At 33.0% G+C, this 25,164-nt stretch overlaps 4 protein-coding genes across 4 annotated transcripts; 3 read left to right on the top strand and 1 right to left on the bottom strand.

Moving 5' to 3' along the window:
- Positions 1-413: 413 nt before the first annotated feature.
- On the top strand, positions 414-4,907 carry LOC11437764 (uncharacterized). Its single transcript, XM_003607407.4, has 7 exons — positions 414-638; positions 729-855; positions 1,034-1,077; positions 1,187-1,297; positions 1,385-1,477; positions 3,664-3,776; positions 4,085-4,907. Exons 1-7 carry the CDS (start codon positions 523-525, stop codon positions 4,264-4,266), a joined length of 786 nt encoding a protein of 261 aa, XP_003607455.2. The 5' UTR covers positions 414-522; the 3' UTR covers positions 4,267-4,907.
- A 3,437-nt stretch (positions 4,908-8,344) lies between these two features.
- LOC11444446 (protein RGF1 INDUCIBLE TRANSCRIPTION FACTOR 1) lies at positions 8,345-10,795 on the top strand. Its single transcript, XM_003607405.4, has 4 exons — positions 8,345-8,596; positions 8,699-8,899; positions 9,237-9,452; positions 10,075-10,795. The coding sequence occupies exons 1-4, from the start codon at positions 8,594-8,596 to the stop codon at positions 10,303-10,305; spliced, it is 651 nt and encodes a 216-aa protein (XP_003607453.1). The 5' UTR covers positions 8,345-8,593; the 3' UTR covers positions 10,306-10,795.
- Positions 10,796-12,698: 1,903 nt separating this feature from the next.
- LOC11445471 (zinc finger CCCH domain-containing protein 16) lies at positions 12,699-18,970 on the top strand. Its single transcript, XM_003607404.4, has 10 exons — positions 12,699-12,872; positions 12,969-13,200; positions 13,888-13,982; positions 14,608-14,703; positions 15,727-15,820; positions 16,152-16,423; positions 17,178-17,233; positions 17,326-17,515; positions 18,141-18,213; positions 18,538-18,970. Exons 1-10 carry the CDS (start codon positions 12,838-12,840, stop codon positions 18,574-18,576), a joined length of 1,182 nt encoding a protein of 393 aa, XP_003607452.1. The 5' UTR covers positions 12,699-12,837; the 3' UTR covers positions 18,577-18,970.
- A 1,395-nt stretch (positions 18,971-20,365) lies between these two features.
- On the bottom strand, positions 20,366-24,845 carry LOC11444445 (uncharacterized sugar kinase slr0537). Its single transcript, XM_003607402.4, has 5 exons — positions 24,327-24,845; positions 23,299-23,561; positions 22,939-23,056; positions 21,951-22,159; positions 20,366-21,090 (listed from the first exon to the last, which is right to left on the bottom strand). The coding sequence occupies exons 1-5, from the start codon at positions 24,690-24,692 to the stop codon at positions 20,652-20,654; spliced, it is 1,395 nt and encodes a 464-aa protein (XP_003607450.1). The 5' UTR covers positions 24,693-24,845; the 3' UTR covers positions 20,366-20,651.
- Between the last annotated feature and the right edge of the window lie 319 nt (positions 24,846-25,164).

Genomic DNA, 25,164 nt, shown 5'->3' with positions numbered 1-25,164 from the left:
TTAGGATTTTTTTGACTCAAATTTTAAATATAGTTAAATATAGCTATGATCTTATTACCATGATCATTATCATTTTCGCCACAGCCAAGTCTAAAAACGGATGATTCTCATTGTAATTAGAAACTCATAGTATGTCGTCATCACAATTGAAATGGCGATCTAATCAACTATGTAGCATCGACACCTTTGATCGAACAGATGTGTCGGATCTGAGAAGTACGGCGGACACTAACACTCCAAATAATTTGAGAAAATCACATAATTAGTGTAATCATATGTGTCGGTGTCAAACACGACATATGTCTGACATCAGGACACATCTAATCCGAGGAGTGTCTCTGCTTCATAGTAGCAATGATTTTGAGAAACAATAGTAAAAATAAAAATATTGATACACTTGTATCTCTTCCAATTTGTTTGTTAATAGGAAGAGAAAGATTAGCGGCAAAAATAAGAGCGGCAACATCTACTAGTACCTTTTTTCTTGGCATATACCATTAGGTGAATTTGAGAGGGAAAACGATGGTGGAGGAGTTGTTCTTCTGGAAGGGAAGCAACAACCCAAACCCAAACCCAAACCCATTTCAACAATTTCAAAATCACTCTAATCTTCTTCTTCTCTCTGGTCCTCCTTCTTCGTAATATCCTTTCTCTATACAATTTTACTTGTTTGAATTTTTGTTGTTAAATCAATCTTATGAATAAATATTGATATTGTTCGTACACAGTGGAAAGACTTCACTTCTCTTCCAATTTGCATTCAATGTAGCATCATCTGCAATTCATTCCAACCCAAATGTTGTCTTCATCTGTAATCAAAACAGATTAGATTCCAAACCCCCTTTTCTTTCTCAGGTACCTACACACTCTCATCTTTCTTTACTACTTTGAGCTTATCTACCGGCATAAGTAATCTTGTGTTATAACTTACATGAAAACATTTAATAGATGAACACTTATATGATAAGTTCTTATAAGCATTTAATTAAGTTAAAAGAGAGCCTTATATTGTGTTATGTTTTCTGAATTTCAGGGTATTGACCCATCTTCTAATGTCTTCCAACGTATACAGATGAAGTATATAACATAACCTTTTTATCTTTCACTATTTACCACTAATGTTTTCTTTTTATCCTTGATTGTATACTTATGCAAAATTTAATTATTTCTTGATTGTTTGAGGTAGGTATGTGAATGATGATGAGGATATTAGGAAGTACTTTGCTGCCTTCCATCTGTATGATACATTGCCCAAAGCAGTTGTTATTGATGATTTTGGAGATTTCTTTGACAACAAGTAATTTGCTTTTAACATATCATAAACTAAATAACTTTCATGTGTTTTTCCATTTCATCTTTTGATTTTGAATTCTGATTTGAAAAGGGTATGCCAACAACGATATTCTAATCCTCGCGGGCGAGACTTGGCCATGATCAAGAGTCTAGCGTTGTGCCACAATGCTATTAACTATGCAAAGTGAGTGTTCATTAATTACTGTTGCATGTTCAAGATATGATTTGTTTTTGTTGGAGGCAATTAAGCTGTTCAATTCTTATAATGAACATAACGATAAGCTTTTGTTTCTGTATTCTCTGGCAGTCAATACCCTGAAATTTCTAGGATCATACTTTCACATTTGTTGTCTACTTACTTATCCAACATATTTTCGTGTCAAAATGAAAATTGAAACTTATCACCAACACATTGAAATAAAAGTTTCCATATATTCCCGATTATAGAGTTTTTCTTCCCGTGTTAAGTTCTCAGTATCCCTTCTCAGTTATAACTTATAGGACATTACTTCTTAGTTAGCTTTATGATAAATGAACATTCAAACACTAGCATCGAGCAGGGACGATGCTATGTGCAGCCATGGGGTAGCCAAAAGATATCCTTTTATTTGAATGAGTTAGTATGTTTTTCTCTTAGCTACCTGATAGGAACCCGAATTAAAGAGAAACAGAATAAATAGTATTATAGGTTGAATAGAAAATATTACAGAAGATTATCCCTCTCTAATCCCAGAGCAAAAGCTCCTCAGAGAAGAGACATCTCTCTCTCTGCCCAAAACCAATAAGGTTCCTAATTAAATAATTATGAATTCCCCTACTGTTGTGGCCAAATGGCCTTATTTATACAAAGAAAGGGCATAAACTGCCTGTAACCGCTCCTAATCAATACAAATTATATATTAAAATAACTGACTATATATTAAAATAACTGACTGCATCAGCAGTCACCCTATCAATACCACCGGATACCTAACATTACCGACCGCTAGAAAAACAGCCTTGTCCTCAAGGCTGAGTTAAAGAAACTAACTTGAATTCTTTTGCCCCCAGGATCCCATTGTTGGAACCCTGACAAGCCCCCTTCAAACAACCAAGCCACATACAAAGTTTTATATTTGCAACTCCTTTCTTTCAAATTCAGAGGGAATGGCTCCGGCGGTGGTTGTGGGTAGACCCCACCCTCTTGCTCTCCTTTTCTAATTGTCATGTAAGATTTTCTTCTTGCTTTTGTTTCTTCATCTGTCCTTTCTCATTCAATACTCTTCCCCCAATTCTATTATCCTTGCGACTCTTCTTTGTTTCAAAGTTCTCCATTTCTGCATCAACAACCTTTTCCGACGAAGGTGAAATTTCATTGACGTACCTTCCTTCTCCATCGTTGATGATCTTCTCTAATACTGGTTCATCGTGTTTTTCTGCCATCTTCCACAGTTTTGGTTCTGATTCTTGATCATGATTTTGCACCATTTGTTTATCTGTTGGGTGCTCCATACGTGCTCCAAATTCTCTAATCATAGCCATAGAAAATGACTTCCAGTCAGCATCTGGGTTCTCTTGGCACCAAGAATAAAACCACAACAACGCTTCTTCATCCTCCATACTCATGAAAGCCCACTGCAACTTATCACATGAGTGAATTTCATTATCTGCAAAGAACATTTCAGCCCCTGTGATCCATCCAGCAGGATCCGCCCCAGTAAATTGTGATAATTTATACTTCAAAGTCCATATTCCATCCATCTCCGATAACACTGGTTTCCTTCTCGCATCCGGTAGGTCGGACCAATTGATAGGAACCCGAATTAAAGAGAAACAGAATAAATAGTATTATAGATTGAATAGAAAATATTATCGAAGATTATCCCTCTGTAATCCCAAAGCAAAAGCTCCTCAGAGAAGAGACATCTCTCTCTCTGCCCAAAACCAATAAGTTTCCTAATTAAATAATTATGAATTCCCCTACTGTTGTGGCCAAATGGCCTTATATATACAAAGAAAGGGCATAAACTGCCTGTAACCGCTCCTAATCAATACAAATTATATATTAAAATAACTGACTATATATTAAAATGCAGTCACCCTATCAATACCACCGGATACCTAACACTACCCGAAGAATATATAACTATAGCTACCCCAACTAAATTTATTTGTCAAAAATTAAAAGAAATAAGAAAATTAAGTGATTACCACTTGTTTGTTAATTCATTTCATATTATTGTGATAAATCCCCCACATGAGTCGTGTTTCGTAAACAAGTTCACCATATTAGTTATTGAGCTTTACCTTAATTGTTGTGATATATGATAAAATAGTAAAATAATGCACATAATCATAATTGATAAGCTTCCTTTCTGTGTTCTCTGGCAGTCAAAAAGGGTCTTGCAAGCTTCTCTTGTCAGACACTCATACTCACCAGGGAGACTCCCCAAGGTTTCACTTCATCTATAAGAAATGGATACATACTACTTTTACAATTAAAGGTTACCTCCATCAGACCCTTGTCCACTTGTAGATGGCATATCAAGGAATTAAAAATCATTTGCTCTTTCCTGTCATGTGTATCTCCTTGAGTGATATTCACTAAGAGTTTAATAACTTCAGTGACACATGTTTTACATGTTCATTCAATCATATTTTACTCTTTTATCATATATCATAACATTACTTCTTTATACCTACTTAAAACAGTGAAATATGATTAGATGTCTGTATAAAACTTATTTACACTGCTGGTGCATAGATGAGTTAAGTTTATTTATTTATTAATTAGTTGTCTTGACTCTTGCAGAAGGGGATATATCTGGATCATTTATTTTGAAAGGTAGGAGTTATTCACGGACTGATGACACAGGTACTCGTAGTATTAAAGCGGCAAAGTACTCCATAGCTCTTCAATATCTGGTCTTTGATGGACTTATCAATGATCAAGTAGAATATAAATCTACCTCCTCAACCAGCAGAACTGATTGATACCTATAGGCTATAACTGTATCGTATCATATAGGATTCCCTTCAATTTAACAGCTATACTCAATCCTAGAATGAACCTTGGTTTTGCCTGCATCATAGGTGAAACTCTACCAATCTCAGGTTTCAAGTAGGGATTTTAAATGAATTTGAGGATTTATATCTTACACCACATTTCTCTGATTTTGATTCAAAGTTATAGTTGCTGTAGCACCAGGTATATAAAAGGTGGCAATGCTTTTTCTGAAGCCGTAGTTAGCTAGTAATCGGATTAGTGTTTGTGATTAAGTTTTGCATTAGAAAACCCTATACATGTATACTGTATTTAGCCCCAAAAGTTTGGGGGTTTTCCAATTGATTTAGAATTTGATCACCAGCACAAAACCCAAAATTTGGTTTTGTGAGACATCAGTTAGTTTTAATCCCTGAAAAAGGGAACATTTGGTTTTGGTCTTCATCATCTTGGTGTTAGTTCTTGTAATATTTGGTCTATGTTAAATCAATACTCATAATATGTAAACTATATTGATTCTTTTATTTTTGCTTGAAGGATTTTATTGATCAGTCTTTAAAATATGAGATCAATTTTATTTGAGGGACTAGTACACCATGAACCAGATATTTTGACCTGTCTAATTAACTATACCAAAACATCTAAATTTGACGTTTAAGTGAAGTTGCTGCCTAATTTTACATTTGAATTCTCAGACTTTGATCTTGAATTTGAATGAATTTAAGATTTTTAAAATAAAGACATAAATTATAATGTGTGACATTTTAAGTATTTCATTCTTTTGGACAGTAATAATACATTTATCCCTCAGTCAAAATGAAATATTGTGAGTTTTGCTTGCAAACTAGGCTGCAAATAGAAGCTGTACTATGCAGAATTATTTACCAGGAATGTTTGAGTTGAATCCAATGTTTTAAAATTCAAACCGGACATCGAATCCATGAGAATTCTGAAGGTCTTGATTAACTGTTTTAAACTGTTTGAATCGAAATAAAATCGCAATTTAACCACTCAAATAACTGAATCATACAAACTTTCTGCTATACTACATTTGAAGTCTACTGTGGTATGGACACTCACCAAACTTTTATAGATTTTAGTTTTACAGCGTGATTGATTATCATTCCTTTCTACTAAATTTCTCCCTTTTGTTAGAGTGAAATAATATGATAAATTTAGTATGTGAAAATGAAAAGTCTGTATTTTTAGTAACATTTCTCATTTGAAAAGCATACTATATTACTTTCAAATTCCAACCAGAACCTACACAATAAGTATGTAACACATGGCAACCACTATTTTTTCGTGATATATTCCTTTAAATAGATGATGACTAATCCTTGCATCCATCTGTCACAATTCATTCTCCTAAGTGTCAATCATGAAAACTGACAGACACAGTTGCCAAACTTAACCTGCCTTTGTGTCCTCAATTCTTCCTAGTCTAGATTCTCCTTGCAAAAAAATTAAGCCAAACATAATGAAGTATATTGGAAAATGCTAATCAAATTAGGTACTAATTGCTAGAGTGTATAAGTAATTAATGCTAAACACTTGAGGTGTTAGTTTAGTAGTAAGAGTTTAACTCACATTGTTTAGAGATGTTGAGTTTGAATCCTCTCGAGACGGTCGTAAAATAATCATTAGTGTCGTTTATTAATAAAAATTTCACCCTTTATCTACCGTTGTATTAAAGGGTTACATTGTCATATTGGAACCTCCTCTATCGTTGTTGTCAAGTTTTTGACTTCCATTGTCATGTCTATCATGAGGTCAATTCTTGCTATGAAGCTCTTCTCGTTGAGAATTGCTCTTCTCCCATCTGCTTTTACTCATTTCCATTCTACGTGAGTTAACCCACGTTAAAAAATACACTGCGTGAGTTAACTCACGCTCGACTATTTGATGGAAATGAGCAAAAATATATGAAAGAAAAGTAAGATCCCTTACCATAGTGCATTCGTAAAATATATTTACACTATCCGTGTGCAAATTAGATTCTAAATTTAATGAACAATGGACATATTCATATGGTATGATTTTAAATAATTTTAGAATTGCGTTTATATAATGAATGATATACATTAAATTATAACATACATTACTTTATGATATGATTTTAAATAAGAGTAAAGGGTGTGACGTTTTGGTTATTGATTGTTTTAGTTTGCATAAATTATATTATATATAAATAAAATCTGACAAGTCTCTCATGTATTATTGAGGGGTTCTACCAAAATTGCATCATCAAACTACTTTGATATAAATTGAAAATTCAAAGCTGACACTGTGCAAGCAAAATGTCAATGTATTAATAAGACTGAATTAAATATAATTAACTTTAAAAATACTCTAAGGAATAATACTACGAAAATACATTTTTTTTTTAAATTAGTACTCTTACCTAAGTCATTTTTGAATAAAATACTCTGAGAAATAATACTATGAAAATACATTAAAAATATGACTGAATATACTTTAAATATGTAACTCCTTCAAAAAAATACGTATGTAACTATGTATTAGTAATTCCTCCTTACCAGGTTTCCTTAAAATTAGTACGCTTACCTAAGTCATTTTTTATTTTATTTTTATGAATCCGCAATTTATATATATCACGATTGCATTGAAAACTTTCTTTTTGAAATAAATACTTGAAACATAATAATGAGTTTAAAGTTTAAACAAGAGGTTTAATAATTTTAAAGGTAAATTCTTTGGTATCTTGTATTAAATAAAGGTAAATTCTTAAGCACCAAATTTTAGCATTCATTTATCTTTCTTTTGACTCAATATTTCATAAAAGAAATTCATTTCTATACCTTATAAGCACTGTGAACATAATAACAGGGTCAAATGAATGCATTGTTTGAGTCTAAAAGTTTTTTTTTTTGAAACCTGTTTGAGTCTAAAGTTGAAAGTCAAATATTCAACATATGTAAAGAAACTCCATCAGAAAATTTATAAAATAAATATGAGGTAAAATATATGGTTGAAAGACAATGACCGTAAATTAAAATTGGACGGGACGATTAATCTAGTAGCAATCAATTTTGAAAATTCGTACACGGTTTAATTACTTAATTACCTACATAAAACAAACTATAGTATCCATAAATCAAAAGGCCCAAACTATGTCGGTACTAAAATATGAAAAAAAAGTATACTTTTATCACGAAAAAACGCAATAATCATCACAAGAAAAACGCATACATGAACAAAAATGTAAATAATTTAATTTAATTAGTTATGAGAGATGACGTCTGGTGTTATCTCATGACATTGTATAATATATATTAAGTCGGTGTTCGAACCCCAAACACTCACTTATTTGTTTTAAGAGCTGAATTTTTACCACCAGATTATTTGACAAAAAAAATGACTTACACTTAACTTAGTTAGACGTCCAATGTGAGCTTAGTTAAGAACATTGCATGATATATTCAAGTGCTTTAGTTCGAAGATGTGGACACCATGAAGATTATTCATTTTGAGATGTGTATTTCTAGCCGCTATTCTACTTTATCATAAGAAAAGAGAGTAAACTCAATTTCAACTCTCACACTTTTTCGATTCTATTTCAACAAAAAATAGTACACAAACTAATCATAATATTTTTGTGTTGAGGACAAACTAATGCATCTAACATAAGTAAATCATGATTGTATTTTTTTTTATAGATGTACGAAATAACAATAACAATGAACACTCACACATATAAATGGAAGAGTTGAGGTAGTTGTCACATTGTTTAGCCTAAGGTTAAGGTTAAACTGAACTTTGAGAAAATTGGGATGAGTAAAATTAAGTTTTTTTATTAAATAGATGAATTAACAATAACCATTGAAAACTCACAAATACCATTAAAAAATAAATTGGATTCAAACTCCGATCACGATTAAATAATTTTGATATTTTTATTGATTAAATTAGGATTTATTGACTATAAAATTGAATCTTGATTGATTAAATAAATAAATAAAAACTGAATGTGACCACATATGACATTCCTTGAAGAAAACGCAGCCTCTTAGGTTTGGGTTTGGAGTGAGGTTCGGTTGTTGTTGTTTTTTGAAGAACAAAAAGATAAGCACACTTGGTCTTGTTTTTCTCTTTCTCTTTCTCTTTCTCTTTCTCTTCCCTTCATCACCCGCCACTACAAAAGCATAGCCCCACTTCCAAGTTCCAACCTTTTTCCTTCTCTCTCCATTCATACTTGTACAAAGTTCTCTTTTTTCTTTCTTTACACCTCCACTTTACTACTTATTCATCAAAATTAGCATAACCCAGTTTCAACAATATCATCATAATTCAATCATGGTTAGTGTCATTTACAAATACCCTTTTAATGTTTGTTTGTAATTTTTTATTTTAATTGTATACCCAATTGAAAAAATTTGATTTTTTTTTTTTTGGAATCAGGGAGGTGGAGGAGGTAACAATGAAGAAGAAAACAAGTGGCCACCATGGTTGCAACCACTTCTTCAAACAAGTTTCTTTGTTCAATGCAAAGTCCACTCAGATTCACACAAGAGTGAATGCAATATGTATTGCTTGGATTGTAACAATGGAGCCCTCTGTTCTGTTTGTCTTGCTTCTCATAAACAACATAGAACAATTCAGGTACCAATTTTTGGTTTCAAATCAGTTAATTGTGTTTTGTTTGGGATTCATCACTCAATTTGACCCAATTATGTGAAAATTTGATAATTAAATAATTTTGGTGTTTGTAATTGATTGTGTACTGTGCATTGTGATGATCAAATAATTCCCTTTGACCAATTCAATAATTAAAAAAAAAAAAATCCTTTGAATAATTGCTTGTTATTATTGTTGCTCAATTATATTGTTTTTGATGGATGGATAATTTTTATTTAAATTATGGTATTTTGTTTTTTGCTAAAATAAATAATGTGGTTGATATTCTCTGATGAAAGATTTTTTTTATCAATGTTGATAGATAAGGAGGTCTTCATACCATGATGTGATAAGGGTTTCTGAGATACAGAAATTTCTGGACATAGCAGAGGTTCAAACATATGTTATAAACAGTGCAAAGATTGTGTTTTTGAATGAAAGGCCTCAACCTAGGCCTGGAAAAGGGGTCACCAACACCTGCCAAGTCTGTGACCGCAGCCTTCTTGATTCCTTCAGCTTCTGCTCTCTTGGTTGTAAGGTATATAATATATAGTTTTAACTAAACCATATTCATATGCATTTATTTGCTTTTAATACCCTATGTAGCACGGACACTCTTCGGATTAGGCGTGTCCCGGTGTCCGACACCGACACTTGTAATTACAATTACACTGAATTATGTGATTTTTTTTCTTTCAAATTACTGTGTCGTGTCCGTATCCGTGCTTCATACTTAATACCTTCATTTTCGTCTTAACTATCTGGTTGGTAATCTGGAATCCAGTCAGGCAAGTAAAGTTTGGTCAATGATTGTTTCCGCTAATTGAAGCTGATTGACCTGTGTGGGAAGTTTTCTATTGTAAAGTGTTAAAATGGTTAGATGGATTCACAAACTACATTTTTGGATCACATTAGCAATAGCAAAATATTGCTTATTACTTTCCGAAATTTGATTATTATATTGTTTTTGTAGAAATGTTACACTTGTATGTAATCTGTAAAGTAAAACAATTGTAACTACCTCCTACTTCTTTTCTGTATAAAGTATGCAAACATTAAGGTGTACTTTTTATGTTTCCTTTGAAAAAGTAAGGAAAATGATGATGAGAGTAGGTGGATTTATAAATGACTTCTTCAACTTTTTGATTTTTTCTTGTTAGATTGTTGGAACCTCCAAGAAGTTGAGGAAGAATAAAATGTTGAGTCAGAAAGATGGGTCTGATGGTGAAGAGTCAATGAATGGCATTAGCAATGGAAGTGGCAGAAACAGAAGTCATAGTTTTACACCTTCAACACCACCTCCAACAGCAGTGAGTTACAGAACAGTTAAGAGGAGGAAAGGAATTCCACATAGAGCTCCAATGGGGGGAGGAATCATTATAGAATTCTAAAATTAATAATAATGTTATATAGTGGTTTTAATGTCACTTAGCAATCAATGTTTATACCTAAAAAATATACAACAGTTGTTATCACTTTCTCAAAGTGGTATCCTCAGCCATTAAAGTCATATTTGGTTTGAGGATCAGTCTCTTTACGGGTTCGCACAGAGGACACCCGATTTACACCAAAAAAGTAGTGTCCTCAGAAAATATGATTTTATGTTTTTGGCAATAGTTGTAACACCAGAGCCTTGTTCCCTGAGGCCGGTGTAGGGATTTACTGCTCTACATTGTATAGGAAAAAAAAGGGAGAAGAATATAAAAAAAAAATGTTGGAAAGCAGGTAATAATATAAGTGGGGAATTTATTGTACTGGTTTTGTGATGCTAAATGTATATATTGGTGGTTTATAGAAAGGAATTGTATAGCATTAGCATCTAGTTTGGCAATAAAATAAAGTTATGTTGATGTGTATTAATTTTATTCCCTTGGTTTGGTACATGACCATTGTCCTTGTCCTTTCAAAGTTTAAAGTAGTATATGTAGTATTGTTTGGCTAGTGGACTAGTTAGTGGATTAAACTTTAAAAGTGCTTGATTATTGGCCTTTGCTTCTCTTTTCTGCTTTTGGAGTTGGAGCTTGACTTCTTATGACATTAATAACCAATATACTTGTAGTTGATTCGTGTAATATTACATACACATAGGAATGCACACAATGTATTAGTGGGTATGATTATCTTTTATGTACTATAATAAGATAAGATGTGCTAAGTGCTAACTATACATTATCTGGCTTCACACTATCTTTTTGATACTCTATTTATTATTGGCAAAAAAATATATGTGGTACTATTATTAATCTATTATTTTGAACATGGGTCCTACCACATAATAAATGAGATCCTTACAATTTAATAGCATCCAAATGAATTTACTAGATAATGGAATTCATGTTGGAGTGACATTGTCACAGATTGTATTGTTAACACTAACACTCTTTATTCTCTCAAAAAAAAAAAAACACTAACACTCTTTATAATGTTAACATTTTTTTTAATTATTGAAAAACGTCAATCTGATCACAAGAAGTTACTAAATTGGGGACAACGATACAAGTAATTTGCTATAGCAGAAATACAGAAAACATGTAAAATCCCATAACAAGGCACCAAAGTTAAGGGCACCTAAAAGAAGGATAAACACCAAAAACTAAGGTATTGTACTACTCTCGATTAGAAGCCTTGTCCTTTTTCTTTTGTTTGCGACTCCTTTTAGAGACGAGCTTATGCCTTATGGTAGCCATGTTCTTTGGCAGCCATGGTAGCCATGTTTCCTCATTATGATTCACACCATTCCACTTTTGAGCCCCTAGCCTTTGGCTCATATGTGAGCATTACCTTCTTTGGTACAACTTTCTCCTTAGGGTTCTCATTAACAACTCTACTACATTTTTTTTATTGAGTGGCCAATGGTTTGACATTGTTAGAAAAAAAAATATGGAAGCCTCCCATATTCAATGTCCACAAAATAAGTGAAACTTTCCCTTTCAAAAAGAGTTATTTCATGCAAACAATTCGATAAATCCACATCAACTAGAACACGTGCAAAGTGTCTGTTAGTTCTTGCTCGAGCAACCTCGTCCAAGGATAGAGGAGCGCCTGATCCGGATGCAATAGAAAAGATAATATTGGGTCTCCAATATTCTTGAGGAAGGTTGATGAAATTCTTTAAAATGTCATATTAAACATTCAAAAGAAGTTCTTTTGCTCCTGGTTATAAGGTGCATATAGGGGCTGGTGAAACTTTCTTTTGGTATGAGTATTGGACCAAACTAGGCCCTCTATGTCAACAAGTACATTTTGTAAACATAGTGATACAAAGCTCAAATTGAAAGATGTGTGTAACGATGGTGGTTGGGACCTCCAAAGCTTGGCAACGATGATGTCACCCAATCTTGTTCAAGCTATTTAACAAATTAAACCTCCTACAATTTTGGATATTCGTTTAAATGATAAGTGGACTTGGTAACCTACAAGAGACTTATACTTGCTCAAGTGGTTACTTTTGCTCCTTTAACAGCAAAGATGTTGGAATCCTAATTGTGATATTAGATGAATTTGGTGGCTCAAAGTTTCTGAAAAGATACAACATTTTATTTGACTTTGTTCAGGAGCATCCACATACATACTACTCATATGAGTGATATAAATGGATCCTACATAATATATTATAGGCTAAAATATGGTTTTGGTCCATGCAAATATGACGAGTTTAAGTTTTGATCCATGGTAAAAAAAAAAAAAAAAAACACAATTTTAAAAAAACAAAAACACAAAAATATTTAGTCCTTGGCCCCACTTATTCAACAAAAACACTCCTAATATTTGCTTAAACTCTAAGCAATTTTTGTTTTGACAGTAAAATCTACGCGATCTTTGAAATCTTATAGTAAATTGGTATACATTTTTGTTCGGTAATTTTGTTATACCTTTTCTTTACTAGAAGAACGGTATTGCGGTTTGAAGTGTGAATTTAAGCAATGAGAGAAATTTGTCAACACTTCCTGCGAGGCAGGTCATTCCTCTTCTTTATATTATATACTCTTATAACATAATCGATTATGTGTTTTTGTCATAAAAATTGAATTTGCGTTTGTTGTTCATGTTTCAGGTGTAGATTTGGAACTACTTGTAGAAACATTCATCAACAACAACAGAGAACATCTAATAATAATGGGTTTGGTGGTGGTGGTGGAGGAGGACAACAAAATACAAACCCTTTTGGATTTGGTTCTACCTCTACCTCTGCCTCTAACAACCACCAACCAAAGACCAACCCTTTTGGTTTTGGTTCACAAAACAATGGGGCTCCTCGTTCTGATTTCAAACCAAACCAATCCCAGGTTCTTATTACTCTTTTCATATAATTCATACTGTCTTTTAGGGTTTAATTGGATTTTTGTATTTGAGATTATGGAAACAACTTATAACATGTAGTTTTTAGTTTATTTCAACAAGCTCTTTATGACTATGAAGTAATGACACTAACACGTCCAAAACAACTATTGTATGGGAAAATGACATAATTGAATGTAATACCGGCGCTGCATAGCTTCACAATATCTTAGGACAACAACTTGTACTATATATAAGCATTTATATGATAGATGCTGATTCCAGAAGCATTTAATTAAGTTGTTTATCCAAACAGGGCCTTAGTTTAAACAACTTAATTTTCCATTTAATAAACTCTTGAGAGTACTTATTAGATAAGCTTAAATAAACTCTTTGATACATCCCATAATATATACAGATTGTGAAGGCGTTTTCTTTTTTTTTTTTTATTTTTTTTTATTTTTTATTTTTATTGTTGACCATTGTTTATAATACATGGCTATATCATTGATGCTCTTCAATATTTAATGAGTAGCTTTTTTGTTTATAATACATGGCTATATCATTGATGCTCTTCAATATTCAAGGAGTAGCTTTTATGAGGTTCTCATTGTTGTGTTTGATTTTACCTTCCTTGTTAATATAATTATGTGATCATTTGATTTAGTATTGATGGTTTACTTCTGATGAATCAGCCTCTTGAAAACAACAAATGGAGTCGGTCTTCATCCAAGCCCCAGAACGGCACTCCACGTCAGTCTGATAACAATTCTCAAACAGTGAATCATAAGTAAGTACTGATGAATTCTTCATCCATCTCTCATCAAACATAGACATTTTTGTTGATGTAGTGTAGTTTCAACTGAGCACAGGGAACATGGATGAAAATAATGCTACCTATTGTTGGATATATTTCCTTTTAATTCTGAATAGAAAACATAAAAAGCCAGGCCTAATCACCTACACTATGCATATACGGAGTTATAGACTCATGATCCTAAGGGTTTTGCCTTTGATTTGAAGATACAAAATATGATATATTTTGCACATGCACTACCTTTGTTTCAGCTAAAGTGCATGCTAATGAGTGTCTAACACGTGTGTTACATTGCTTTCTCAATTAAACAAAATAGCAAAATAAAACTTAGTGTCATTATTTTGTTTCCTTCACATTTGTAGTCATTTTTCGGGGTTAACGTGACCATCTCTTGTATTTTTCCCTCCCTCCCTATCTAATTATATTTCTTTTTCTATATTAAAGAAGTCTCAGTATGTCGATTTTGATTTTATTTCCATGTTCCTTATCAATGTTTGTGGCTCTTGCCTTTTTCTTTTTCCACTTTGCATTGGGTTCACTTCTTCAAGAGTTAAGTTAAATTATATACTTCACTAAAGCTTGGTTTATGTTATTGAAGATGTACAGATCCCGAGGCTTGCAAGCGCCAGATTGTAGAAGATTTTCAGCAAGAGAAACCACTTTGGATTCTTACATGCTATGGTCACTGTAAAGGGTATTATTTTTATGCATAAGGGTTTGAAAACATTTATCAAGTTTGTTTGCTACTATAAATAATACTCCCTCCGTCCCAAATTGTATGTCACTTTAGAAAAAATATTTGTCCCAAATTGTATGTCGCTTTACAATACCAATGAAAAATTAATGTTACTTTTCCTATTATATCCTTAACTATTTATTACTCTCTCTTCTTTCAATTTCTTCATTTATCTTTCCCATATCATTTATTGAGGACAATTTTGTAAAACAACTCATAATATATCTTTCCCACACAATATTAATTACATTTCTTAATACGTGTGAAATGCCCAAAACGTCATACAATTTGGGACGGAGGGAGTATATTGCTTAATCATGGAGAAAGTCATTATGTAGTAGTCTAGTACCTAATGCAGTTAGCAAATCATGTTGGCAAAGATCCATATTCCTCAAAAGTTGTGCAGTGGACTATGTTTCAAAAGAATGCCAATGTCAACTAGTTTTCCATCTATTCTTCACATTTAACACCGACTGAACCGCTAATCATTATACATTTCCATAAGCCCTTGCTAATCCCTTACTTATCCTTGAAAATCGTTTCCGAAGTTGCTGTCCAAAAGATGAAAGAGGTTTTGATGGGGACCATTTTCATTTGCATTACAAAGCCAAGTGATTGGAATTTGCTTGGAATGTTCAAATACATGACCACATTTTTCATTCAAATTCCAACAAACTTTAATAGAGCCTTCTTTAGTTACTTGTGAGTTCTGCCACTGTCAGTTCACAGTTTGTAATAAGGAGTAAAAAAAGTTCCAGAGTGAATGCTGTATTGCCCATTGGGAATACACCGTCTATTGAAATGAACCTGAAAACATCACCTCAAGGAATTCATGCACCAACTTCTATACTGAACAGAGATCCCAATCAATTTTCCACTCTTGAAAGAGAAATAGCTTTAAAGAATCTTAACTAATGCACTAATACAGAAGTTAAATATTATGATAGATTTTGACTTTTTTATTTTTTATTTTTTATCCAGTGCTCCTTGTGACATTGTTGGAGATATTAGCTATGAAGAATTACGGGCAGCGGCTTATGAGGATAATAAGAAAGGAATGAGTTTGCCACAAATTGTAAGAAACCTGTTCTAATATGCCTACAGTTTCACGGAATTCCTATTTGTGATGTTAAGAAATTGTATTGATTTGTTGCATTTTTATTTCCTTTTGTTTTTCCATCCCCCGTCTGGAGGATACCTTAAGCCTACCTACTTATAATTCATTTTGCTTTAGTAAATTTATTTTTCTATTGAAGAAAAGTCTTATTTCGATTTGTTTTTTGTACTCATGTTTGCAACTACAAGGTGATTGTTATGTTCATGCAATTGTCTATGGTTTAACCTTGAAATATATATATATATATATATATATATATATATATATATATATATATATATTGTTACAGGTTGAGAAAGAGAAAAACATATTACAATCCAAGTTGGTTGAGTTTAACAAACTACTTTCTGAACCCTACAAAATGCCTCTGACGTCTTCTCTCAACATTCAAAACTTCCAATCCAATGGAGCCAACGTAAATGCCTTTCAACCAGCCACTCAAAACTTCCAATCCAATGGAGCCAATGCAAATGCCTTTCAACCAGCCACTCAAAATAATGGTCCTTTATCAGTCTCAAGCTTTAGCCAACTGGGTGCTTCACTGAACCCTGGCTTTGGAAGGTAACAATCCCATGCTTTAGAACATTTTCTTTATTTTCAATTTTGTGGAGTCAAAAAATGACCTAAATCAAGAAATATCCAAATTTTAGCTAACAGGGAAAGCAAAGAGCTTAACTGCTATACGGTTTGCAATCATATAGAGATATTGACGAGGCCTGATTGTTTGTGACCTACTTTCTTTAGTTGGTTGCATCACACCTCTACAGGGATTCCTTTTTCTAGAACTGCTATCTACTATTTGTTTTTGTTTGGGATCATGGTGTGATTGTCAAAAGAGTGGTGAAAGACATGTATCTTTCTATTATAGTGGTTTAAGGTTACAGTTTCAGAAATGTTAATACATACTAGTTGAATATCTGTTGCAAGTTCTGTTGAATGACCTAGGTCATGAGAGTTTGGTGTCCGAAATCCGAATACATACCTAAAATGATGGTTTTCTTGGCATTGAGTGATTCAAAATCAGTGTATTTTTGTTTTTTTGTTTGGCATTGAGTGATTCAAAATCGGTGTTAATGTTAGTTTTTTGTTGTGGGTGGGGGTTGAACCCACAACCTCCTTATCACTCCACTCGTACTCCCACACCTCAACCACCTTATGTCTCCCCTAAGAAAACACTGTATGCTATAATGGATAGGATACAGGTCTCGAACTTGCTTCCCATGCAATGTTTATATCTTGTTCCTTTATTTTATATTCTCATTTTTTTTATGTCTGCTTTTGGCATATGGTAATCTGTTTGTAACTTTCTTGTTAGGCCTTCTGCACCATTAATGAGTACTCCGGTGCAGCCTAGTTCCATTGGAGGTGGAGGTATGTATTTTGCGAAATTTCTATGACAAACACTACGAGTACATTTGTCTTCTATTTTCCTTGTTTGACCATGATGTTGTGATAAACTGTAGGAAACTTTTTCACACCCAACTCAGGAAATCTATTCGGCAGTGGAATCTCTGGTGGTCAAGTCAACCCCTTTCCTACACCAGTGGGGTTGACAGGGTTTCCAGGTTCTACTTCCCAGTTCCAACAACCACCCTTTGGGTTCAATAACACTAGCTCCACTACAATGTTTCAGACAGCACCAGATGTGCAGCTGTAAGTCACTGCTCACACTAGTTTAAAGTTCTAAAGTAGTAGCTGTGACAATTTAATCAAATCCATTTTCATTCAATAGTCAACCAAAAATAGTTGTACAACTTTCTAGAAAACAGAGTTCAGTTAATACGATATAGATCATAACGACATAACCCAGCCCATTGACCTTGAGCATTTTCAGATAGTTGCATCTTCAAATTAGTCATGTATTTCAATCTGAGCAAATCTCCTGACACTCTTATGTAATTCACTTTTGTGATGAAACTCATAATTGATACTCTTGTTAATATGAGAAAACTCATGTTAATTTCCCTACAAAGTAAATGACCCAATTGCACCAGTTATAAATGATATAATTTGGACAAAGTTGATTGCATATATCAGTGATAAAGTCATTTCAGTATAGCCATATGTTACAGTTTAAAGATTAAGATTTTAATGTTGGTATTGAACTGTAACATATTGCTATACTGAAATGACTTTTGTTAGTATTGAACCTACTTGGAAACTTCACCTTTGTTACTGCACTAACTTTCTGAGGCTATCTTTATAGAGCTTTTAATCCAGCTTCATGTGCAAGTTACAAATACTTTTTCTTGAATCTTATGGTTACTTATTCTTGCAGAAATACGTCCCAAGTGGAGAATGTGTCTGTGGATGATAGTATCTGGTTAAAGGAGAAATGGAATCCTGGAGAGGTAATAGTCTTCTACTGTCCTCTTGTGGAAGTTGGGAATAAGTGTCTATTCAGGTTTCTCAAAAACATTTATTTCATTTACAAAACCATGACAAAATTTCCTTTTTGATACATACAGTCACAGTATTGGATAGAATCTGCAATAGGATGTTTACTTTTTGTTGACTATATATACAATTTGTCATCTCCAAGCATTAAAATTTGGCAGAAATATGCTTACTTTTTGTTGACTATATAGTTTAAAATTCAAGTGTTGGGGATGTTTTCTCAATTTGTGAGATATATGCTGACATTTTTCTCTGTTTCATGTCTTTTAATTTGACAGATTCCAGAACAAGCTCCTCCAGATAGATTTGTTTGGTAGACATCTGTGTATAGGCATGTGACACAGCGGTTAGGCGTATTTTTAGGTCCTTTCTTGGTTGAATTATCAACTGGTGGATGAACAACAAGAAATGAGGAGGCAAAAGCAAAGCTTCAATCACAGTTTTCCCGAAGTCCTTGATTGATACTGATTACAATCCCCTTAGTTATGTTTTTTTTGTTTTCTTCCTGAAAAAATCATGTCATATGCGGATAGAAAAATAGTTTATATAGTTTGCTAGAATCCTAGCTTGCACGAAATCAGTTTATCCTTTTTCTTTGTAACATGACAAAAATTATGCTCCTAAGAAAGAAAAATTTCAGTTTTGGGGACAAATTCAAGTCCATTTGATACAAGGTGTGAAGTAATTTTTTTTATATTTTTCTCTTATCAATTTTGTCTTTTTGGGAGTATGTTAGTTTTATTTTTATTTTTTATACTTTTCTCTTTCAAACTTTTTGCAAATTAAAGTTTAATATACTTGAATTAAAACTTGATCTCTGGAATTTGTTATACAAATAATGCAGTTAAAATTAAATTTATGACTAAAAAGAATGTAAAATAAAGGCGAAGTATTAGTAACATGGATGTGACACAAATGATAGATACTTGAGTATGTTAGTTTTAATCGTATGATTGAGGGTTCAATATGTAATTTGTGCGTATGGAAAAACATAATTGAATCTTAGTCCTTTTGAGAGATTAAAATCTTCAGTTACGTGTTGGAATATTTTAGTTTATCATAAATAAAATGAGGTTTGCCATAATGCCATGATTATGGCATACATTTTTATAAGAAAAAAGCTGGTAGTTTCTTTTTAAGCCACTCGATATCTCTTACGCCCCCCCCCCCAAATTTCTAATTTACCCCATGTTCTATTCATTCGGTATCTATCTTTCGGAGGATTTGTTTCCATCATATTAAGCAGCAATAATGCATCCAATATAAATATGCTTAAGTGAATAAGATATTGACCGACCTTTATGCTGACCAAATTCACAAGCTTCTCTCTCACCAACTTGCTTTTCTTCTTTATCTTCTTCAACTCAAATAAAACAACCATTTCTCCAAAGCTACCCTTTTCTTCTGCCACCTTTCACCACTACCCTTCACTTCTCATCTGCAACATTTTCCAGATTTGAATTTCTGCAACTTGTATGTGAAACAAACAACGTTTGTGTTAGTGTTTGTCTTTTTGATGACTGGATCATGTATTTTTAACTTTGTTTATCCCATATTTAAACAACCTTAATAAATGTTTTAGTACTAGAAAAATTATGGTTTTTTCAAGATCTAGTTAAATCAAAGTCAACTATGATGGATACACAAAACACATATGGGAATTCTTCGAAGTTTGAAACTTTCATGCATAATTCATCATCAAGATGAAGTTCTGGTAGAAATTCAATGCTCAATTAATGCTTTGTGGATTATGTATTATTACTGACAGACCCTTGAAGAAGAATGATGCAATGCTCTAATTAATCCATTCCAAGTAGCTTGTGTCCTATGTGGCTCTCTCATAATTTCTTAAAGAAATAAATACATATGATAACTACATAACCCTCTGGTTCGTATCTCCGTTGCTTAAATTCTTCAAAAACTCCTCCGGAACATAGGTCCCAAACTAAGCGATATGCTTCAAAAACGCGAAATGAATTTTAGGGGGTCTAAGAGATATTAAGGGCCCCTAAAAAGAAACCACCAAAAAAGTTTTCAAAATTAATATGAACAATTAATGAAGCACAATTCCTAATTAAAAGAAGAATAAAATAGGCACCTTGCGCATTTTATTAACCACAACCCACTTCAATGACATGGACCAAATACAAAATGACATGGACCAACCCACTTCATATTACATATAGGTATTTAGATAGAATACATCAATGTACCTAATAACAATAATATTGTGTGATGGAGAATGGACAGAAGCCTAAGTAATTTAATTGCCAGCATAGCTATTCTTTTACAATGAAAGTATTTACAGGACTTATGAAACATATCAAAGGAATACATTTCTTCCTTCATTATATGAAAGAATTTTGGTACTAAATACAAGGTTACAATCTAATTAAACAGTACCGATATCGGACCTAACAACGGACGTATCAAGTTGAAATTCAAAAGATTCGGCCAATTTGACTGCATCTGAAATTCTAAGCCTTGTTCCTTGCTGTGCAACAACAGTGGCTGCAACCTTAGCTGCTATTGTACCTATATTTCTTAAATCCGACACGCCTCTTAAAACACCATACAATATGCCAGATGCATATGCATCACCAGCACCACAAGTGTCTACCGGAACACATGGAGAAGGAGGGATGTATACTGCTTCACCTTTTACGCCTATGTAAGAGCCTCGGAGACCATCGGTAACGGATACTAGAGGGACAAACTGACTTAGATACCTTGTAACAGAAACAGTGCTTTCCTTTGCATCAAAATTACATAGAGCTCTCGCCTCGTCAGCGTTCGCGAAGATTAAATCTGCATAATTGCCTACAATTTCCCTGTTGAATGGACAAATGCAAGTTACTTACAAGCATATATTTCTGTAGTTTAAACACCTGCATATCGTTTATCTTAAACACTAATTGTTACGAAAAGAGTTTTCACGAGACAACCATAAGATTAGGTTCTGATCTTAATTAATGGTAAATTTTATTTATTTTAAATACAATAAAAGCAGAACTCCCATGTATTCTTGTAAATCGTACTACACAATCTTCGTACTTAATAGCAATGCTTTATCTTTAATTTATGGATTAAATCAATGCACCGAGTTGTTGCAAGTTAAATTATTTGGTTCCGACAAGTTTGATTAGGCTATCAGCAGAACGCCTTTCCTTCCCCTTCCATCCTTCAAAAAACCTAGTTATCTCTTATTACCAGGTCTCAAATGAAGCAATTGAAAGCGGAATAACAGTAATGGTTGTAAAAAAAAGTAGTGTAAAACTTAAGAAATTCATTTAGTATGATTCTCCTACCATACTTATCATCACATGCATATTGATTATAGTATCGCACCACATTTACGGGGTCTCTTAGATAGTTATTTCCCACATTTTATAAAACTGAGATAAATACCAAAATTAGGGGATATGGCAGTTTGTTTTAGAACAAAAGATGTCATTGTTCTGAACTAACACGGCAAAAAATATATGAAAATTAAATTATGATGTTTAGATAATTACACGCCATTACACTTTACCCTAACAAATTCACTATTCATTATTATTAGAGAACAAGGCCAGGCTTAATAGGATGAAAGCTGCATAAAATTTGATATGTGAAAATGCAATCATTTTGACATAAAGTGGAAATGAATGAATTATTATGTGAAAAAAACAAAGCCGCGTAATAATCTTACCAGAAATGATCATAATGTCTCTCGATGCATGTAACGTCTGAAGCTGTTACTGCAACCAAAGCACCGTTACTCCTAGCTTCCTTACAAGCTTTTGTTATTGCTTTAATAGTATCAGGAAGTTCAAATAAATAACCTTCAACAACAAGTATGTTGGTCTTAGAAACTGCACTTGCCAGGGAAGTGTCGAAGTTGACAGTTGACGATGTGCCCTGACACCAGAATACAGAAATATTAGCGTTTTCCATTCATTAGTTCATATAATGACCGCAAAATTGAAAAAAGAGAAGAGATTCGAAAGATTTAGCCTTAATAAAGGTAAATACAATTTGAAAGCTGTGCTTAAAATTTCCTAAAATAGCATACAAGTGAATCAACCAGAAGAGAGGGCAAGTGAGAGAAAAAAAATCAGCAAGAACTATTACTTGTTAAAATGACGAGTTTGACTACTTTTGTATTGTGTATAGTCAGCAAGGTAATATTACTTGTTTCAGAGAAGAGTCATAGCAGAACAATATTGTGGGCACCCAATGCATGGAAGCATTTCAAGTTGAATCAAAGCAATTCAAGTCTTCAATTGTATTCCACAAGAATAACCGAGGTAGAGAATAAACTCGATGCTCATCAGGATTTTCAAAATGAAATAAAAATAATGTGAATATATAGTAAATAATGTATATGCGTGGAATATGTATTTTCTTTACCATTCATAATGAAATAAAAATTACACAATCTAACTTAAGAACAGAAGAACTCGTGAGACTTTTGAGCAACTCCTACCGTTGATTGATTCAATATGTCAGTTAAACTTAAGCATGCGTATGTGTTTCTACAGATATATAAAAATGCATTTCTTAAACTAGTGAGGAAATGGGAAAAATTAATGAACAATATGTAAATCGTTAATGATATATCTCCTTAGAAAAATCATTTCACAGAATCCTCAAAGTGCAACAAGGAAGTGGCAGCAGAAATATAAAGTATATTGAACCTGATATGCAAGCATTGTGCGTTGAGCATCTGGTGTTGTGAGAACTATAACAGTTCCAGTTGTCGCATCCTTGATAGGTGCAGAAAGAAATTGCACATTTGCTCGGCGTAATTTTTCCCTAAAATTTAAAATAAATGTAAGCAAATCACCATATTGCAAAATCCAACCAAAAGAATGCTTCTCACTTATGGAAGAACAATTAAAAGAAAGACTTGTAGATTATTCTATCACTCATAATAGTATAGAAATGAGAGAAGGACAAGTTACAAATTAACTTCTTCCTTATATGAAACTAAAAGAGCCTCAAGTTAAGTAGCCATAACAATTTGATCAGAGAAGAGTGCAGTTACGAGGTCAAACCTGTAGAAGCCACCCAATAGATCGCTCGCCACACTGCCAGCCATTGCCACATTTATAGCAGGATCTCGAAGAGAGCGACCTCCAAGCCTTGCCAAGGCAACTAAAGTATTAGAAAGAGATCCACCAGCAGCAGCTTTATAGCTGCAACCATCCATGGCTTGCAAAACTCTACCTCTTTCCTCATGATTTACAAGTTTCCTTGTTCCCTTTTCTAATCCCAAATTCTTCAGGAACTCCTCATCAACTGTTCCAGAGAAGTCTACCTAAAAGAATTTGCAATACAACACACTTAAAAAGTCATTGCTATTATCCAATTGAGGAGTGTTATTTGAACAACCAATTTGGTGAAAACTTATTTGACAACCATAATTTACAAAGAAAAAAGTGGTATTGGCACGGAAACTATAGCAATAGAGAGATAAAGTAAAAAATAATGTGAGTATGAGAGAGAAAGTTGTTGCAAAAGTTGTCACTAAATGGATGTTCAAATATCATTTCTCTATCCAAGAGATTGTATGATGTATCTATATTAATTTCAACACAATGAAATCAAATTATACATGAGATTTCCCAGCAAATAAACAATAATTGAAGGGATTATAATATGTTGACTGCATGAAGGAAAGCAAACAAAATAGAAAAGCATGACTAAATTCTTACAAGTTACAAGTAAAGGGCATGCATATAAATCTAAATGCAGCATTGCTTCAATGCACATATCATATAAAAGTTATATAGTATGGTATAAGCGTTTGTAAGAATGAACTGAAGTATTTCCAAAACCCTGTTTGGATAAACAACTTAATTAAGTCCTTATCATGTAAGTGCTTAAGTATAAGCTATTTATATCTCAAAAGGTAAAATAAAGTCAATTTTTTTTTTTCTTCATATAACCTATAACTTGTTTTCATAAGCTTCTAAAAAATGCTTATAACAGTAGATAAATTAAAAAAAAAGTCAATCTAAACATCATGAATATCATTGCCAACTTCCAAGCACATTGAATGAGAAATGAAAAGTGAAATTACCATAGCTTGTCCAAGACCTAAAACATCCCATCTTTCAGGAAAAACAAAAGAACTAACACACCCTTCTTCTTCATCATCATCCTCCACTTCATCTTCATCACCAGCCCTAGTCCTAATTTGTTGTTCATCATCTTCTTCTTCATCATGGCTTCTTTGACTCATACTTTCAAATTCAGCACCTCCACCAAAGGTTGAAAAAGAACATACTTTGAAGACACCACGCTGAATGGAAGATGAACAGTACACGTTTCTGCGTTTATAAGAACATAAGAGAAAATGGGCAGTGCGGGAATTTGGTAATTGAGATGGGAAAGAGTGTGGAAATGAATGAGAGGAACAAGAGATACGAACAAAAGATAGAGACATTTTATGTTGTTGTTATTGAATGTTAAATGTCTTTGTGTCTATGAAGAGACACAAAGAAAGTGGTTGTGGCTATGGCAATGATGGAATGGATGGAATTGCAGAAGATAAGGAAAAGAGGGAAGAAGAAGAATGGATAAAGTGAAGTTACGTATTCACCCTTTAAATTCAAGTTTCACAGATTCTATTCTAGAAATACACTTCAGATTATTGACCAGACAGCGTAATTTTCAACCTTCCTTCAAAAAAAATAACGTAATTTTCAACCTCAACATTTTCGTGAATACGATATTGTGGTTCGGGGCACGCAACGTATTTTAAGTTTAATGGCATGGACCAACACACGTCCTATGTTTTTTACTCTACTTAATTGATCACTCCCTATTTTTTTTTTTTTTTTTTTTTTAGAGTTAAATATGGTTTTGGTCCCGATAAATATTTTAATTTTTTGTTTTAATCCTTCTACAAAATTTCT

The sequence above is a fragment of the Medicago truncatula genome, chromosome 4 (genome assembly GCF_003473485.1).
Source record: "Medicago truncatula cultivar Jemalong A17 chromosome 4, MtrunA17r5.0-ANR, whole genome shotgun sequence".
Taxonomy (NCBI): Eukaryota; Viridiplantae; Streptophyta; class Magnoliopsida; order Fabales; family Fabaceae; genus Medicago; species Medicago truncatula.
This window is presented reverse-complemented; position numbering and strand designations above follow the sequence as displayed.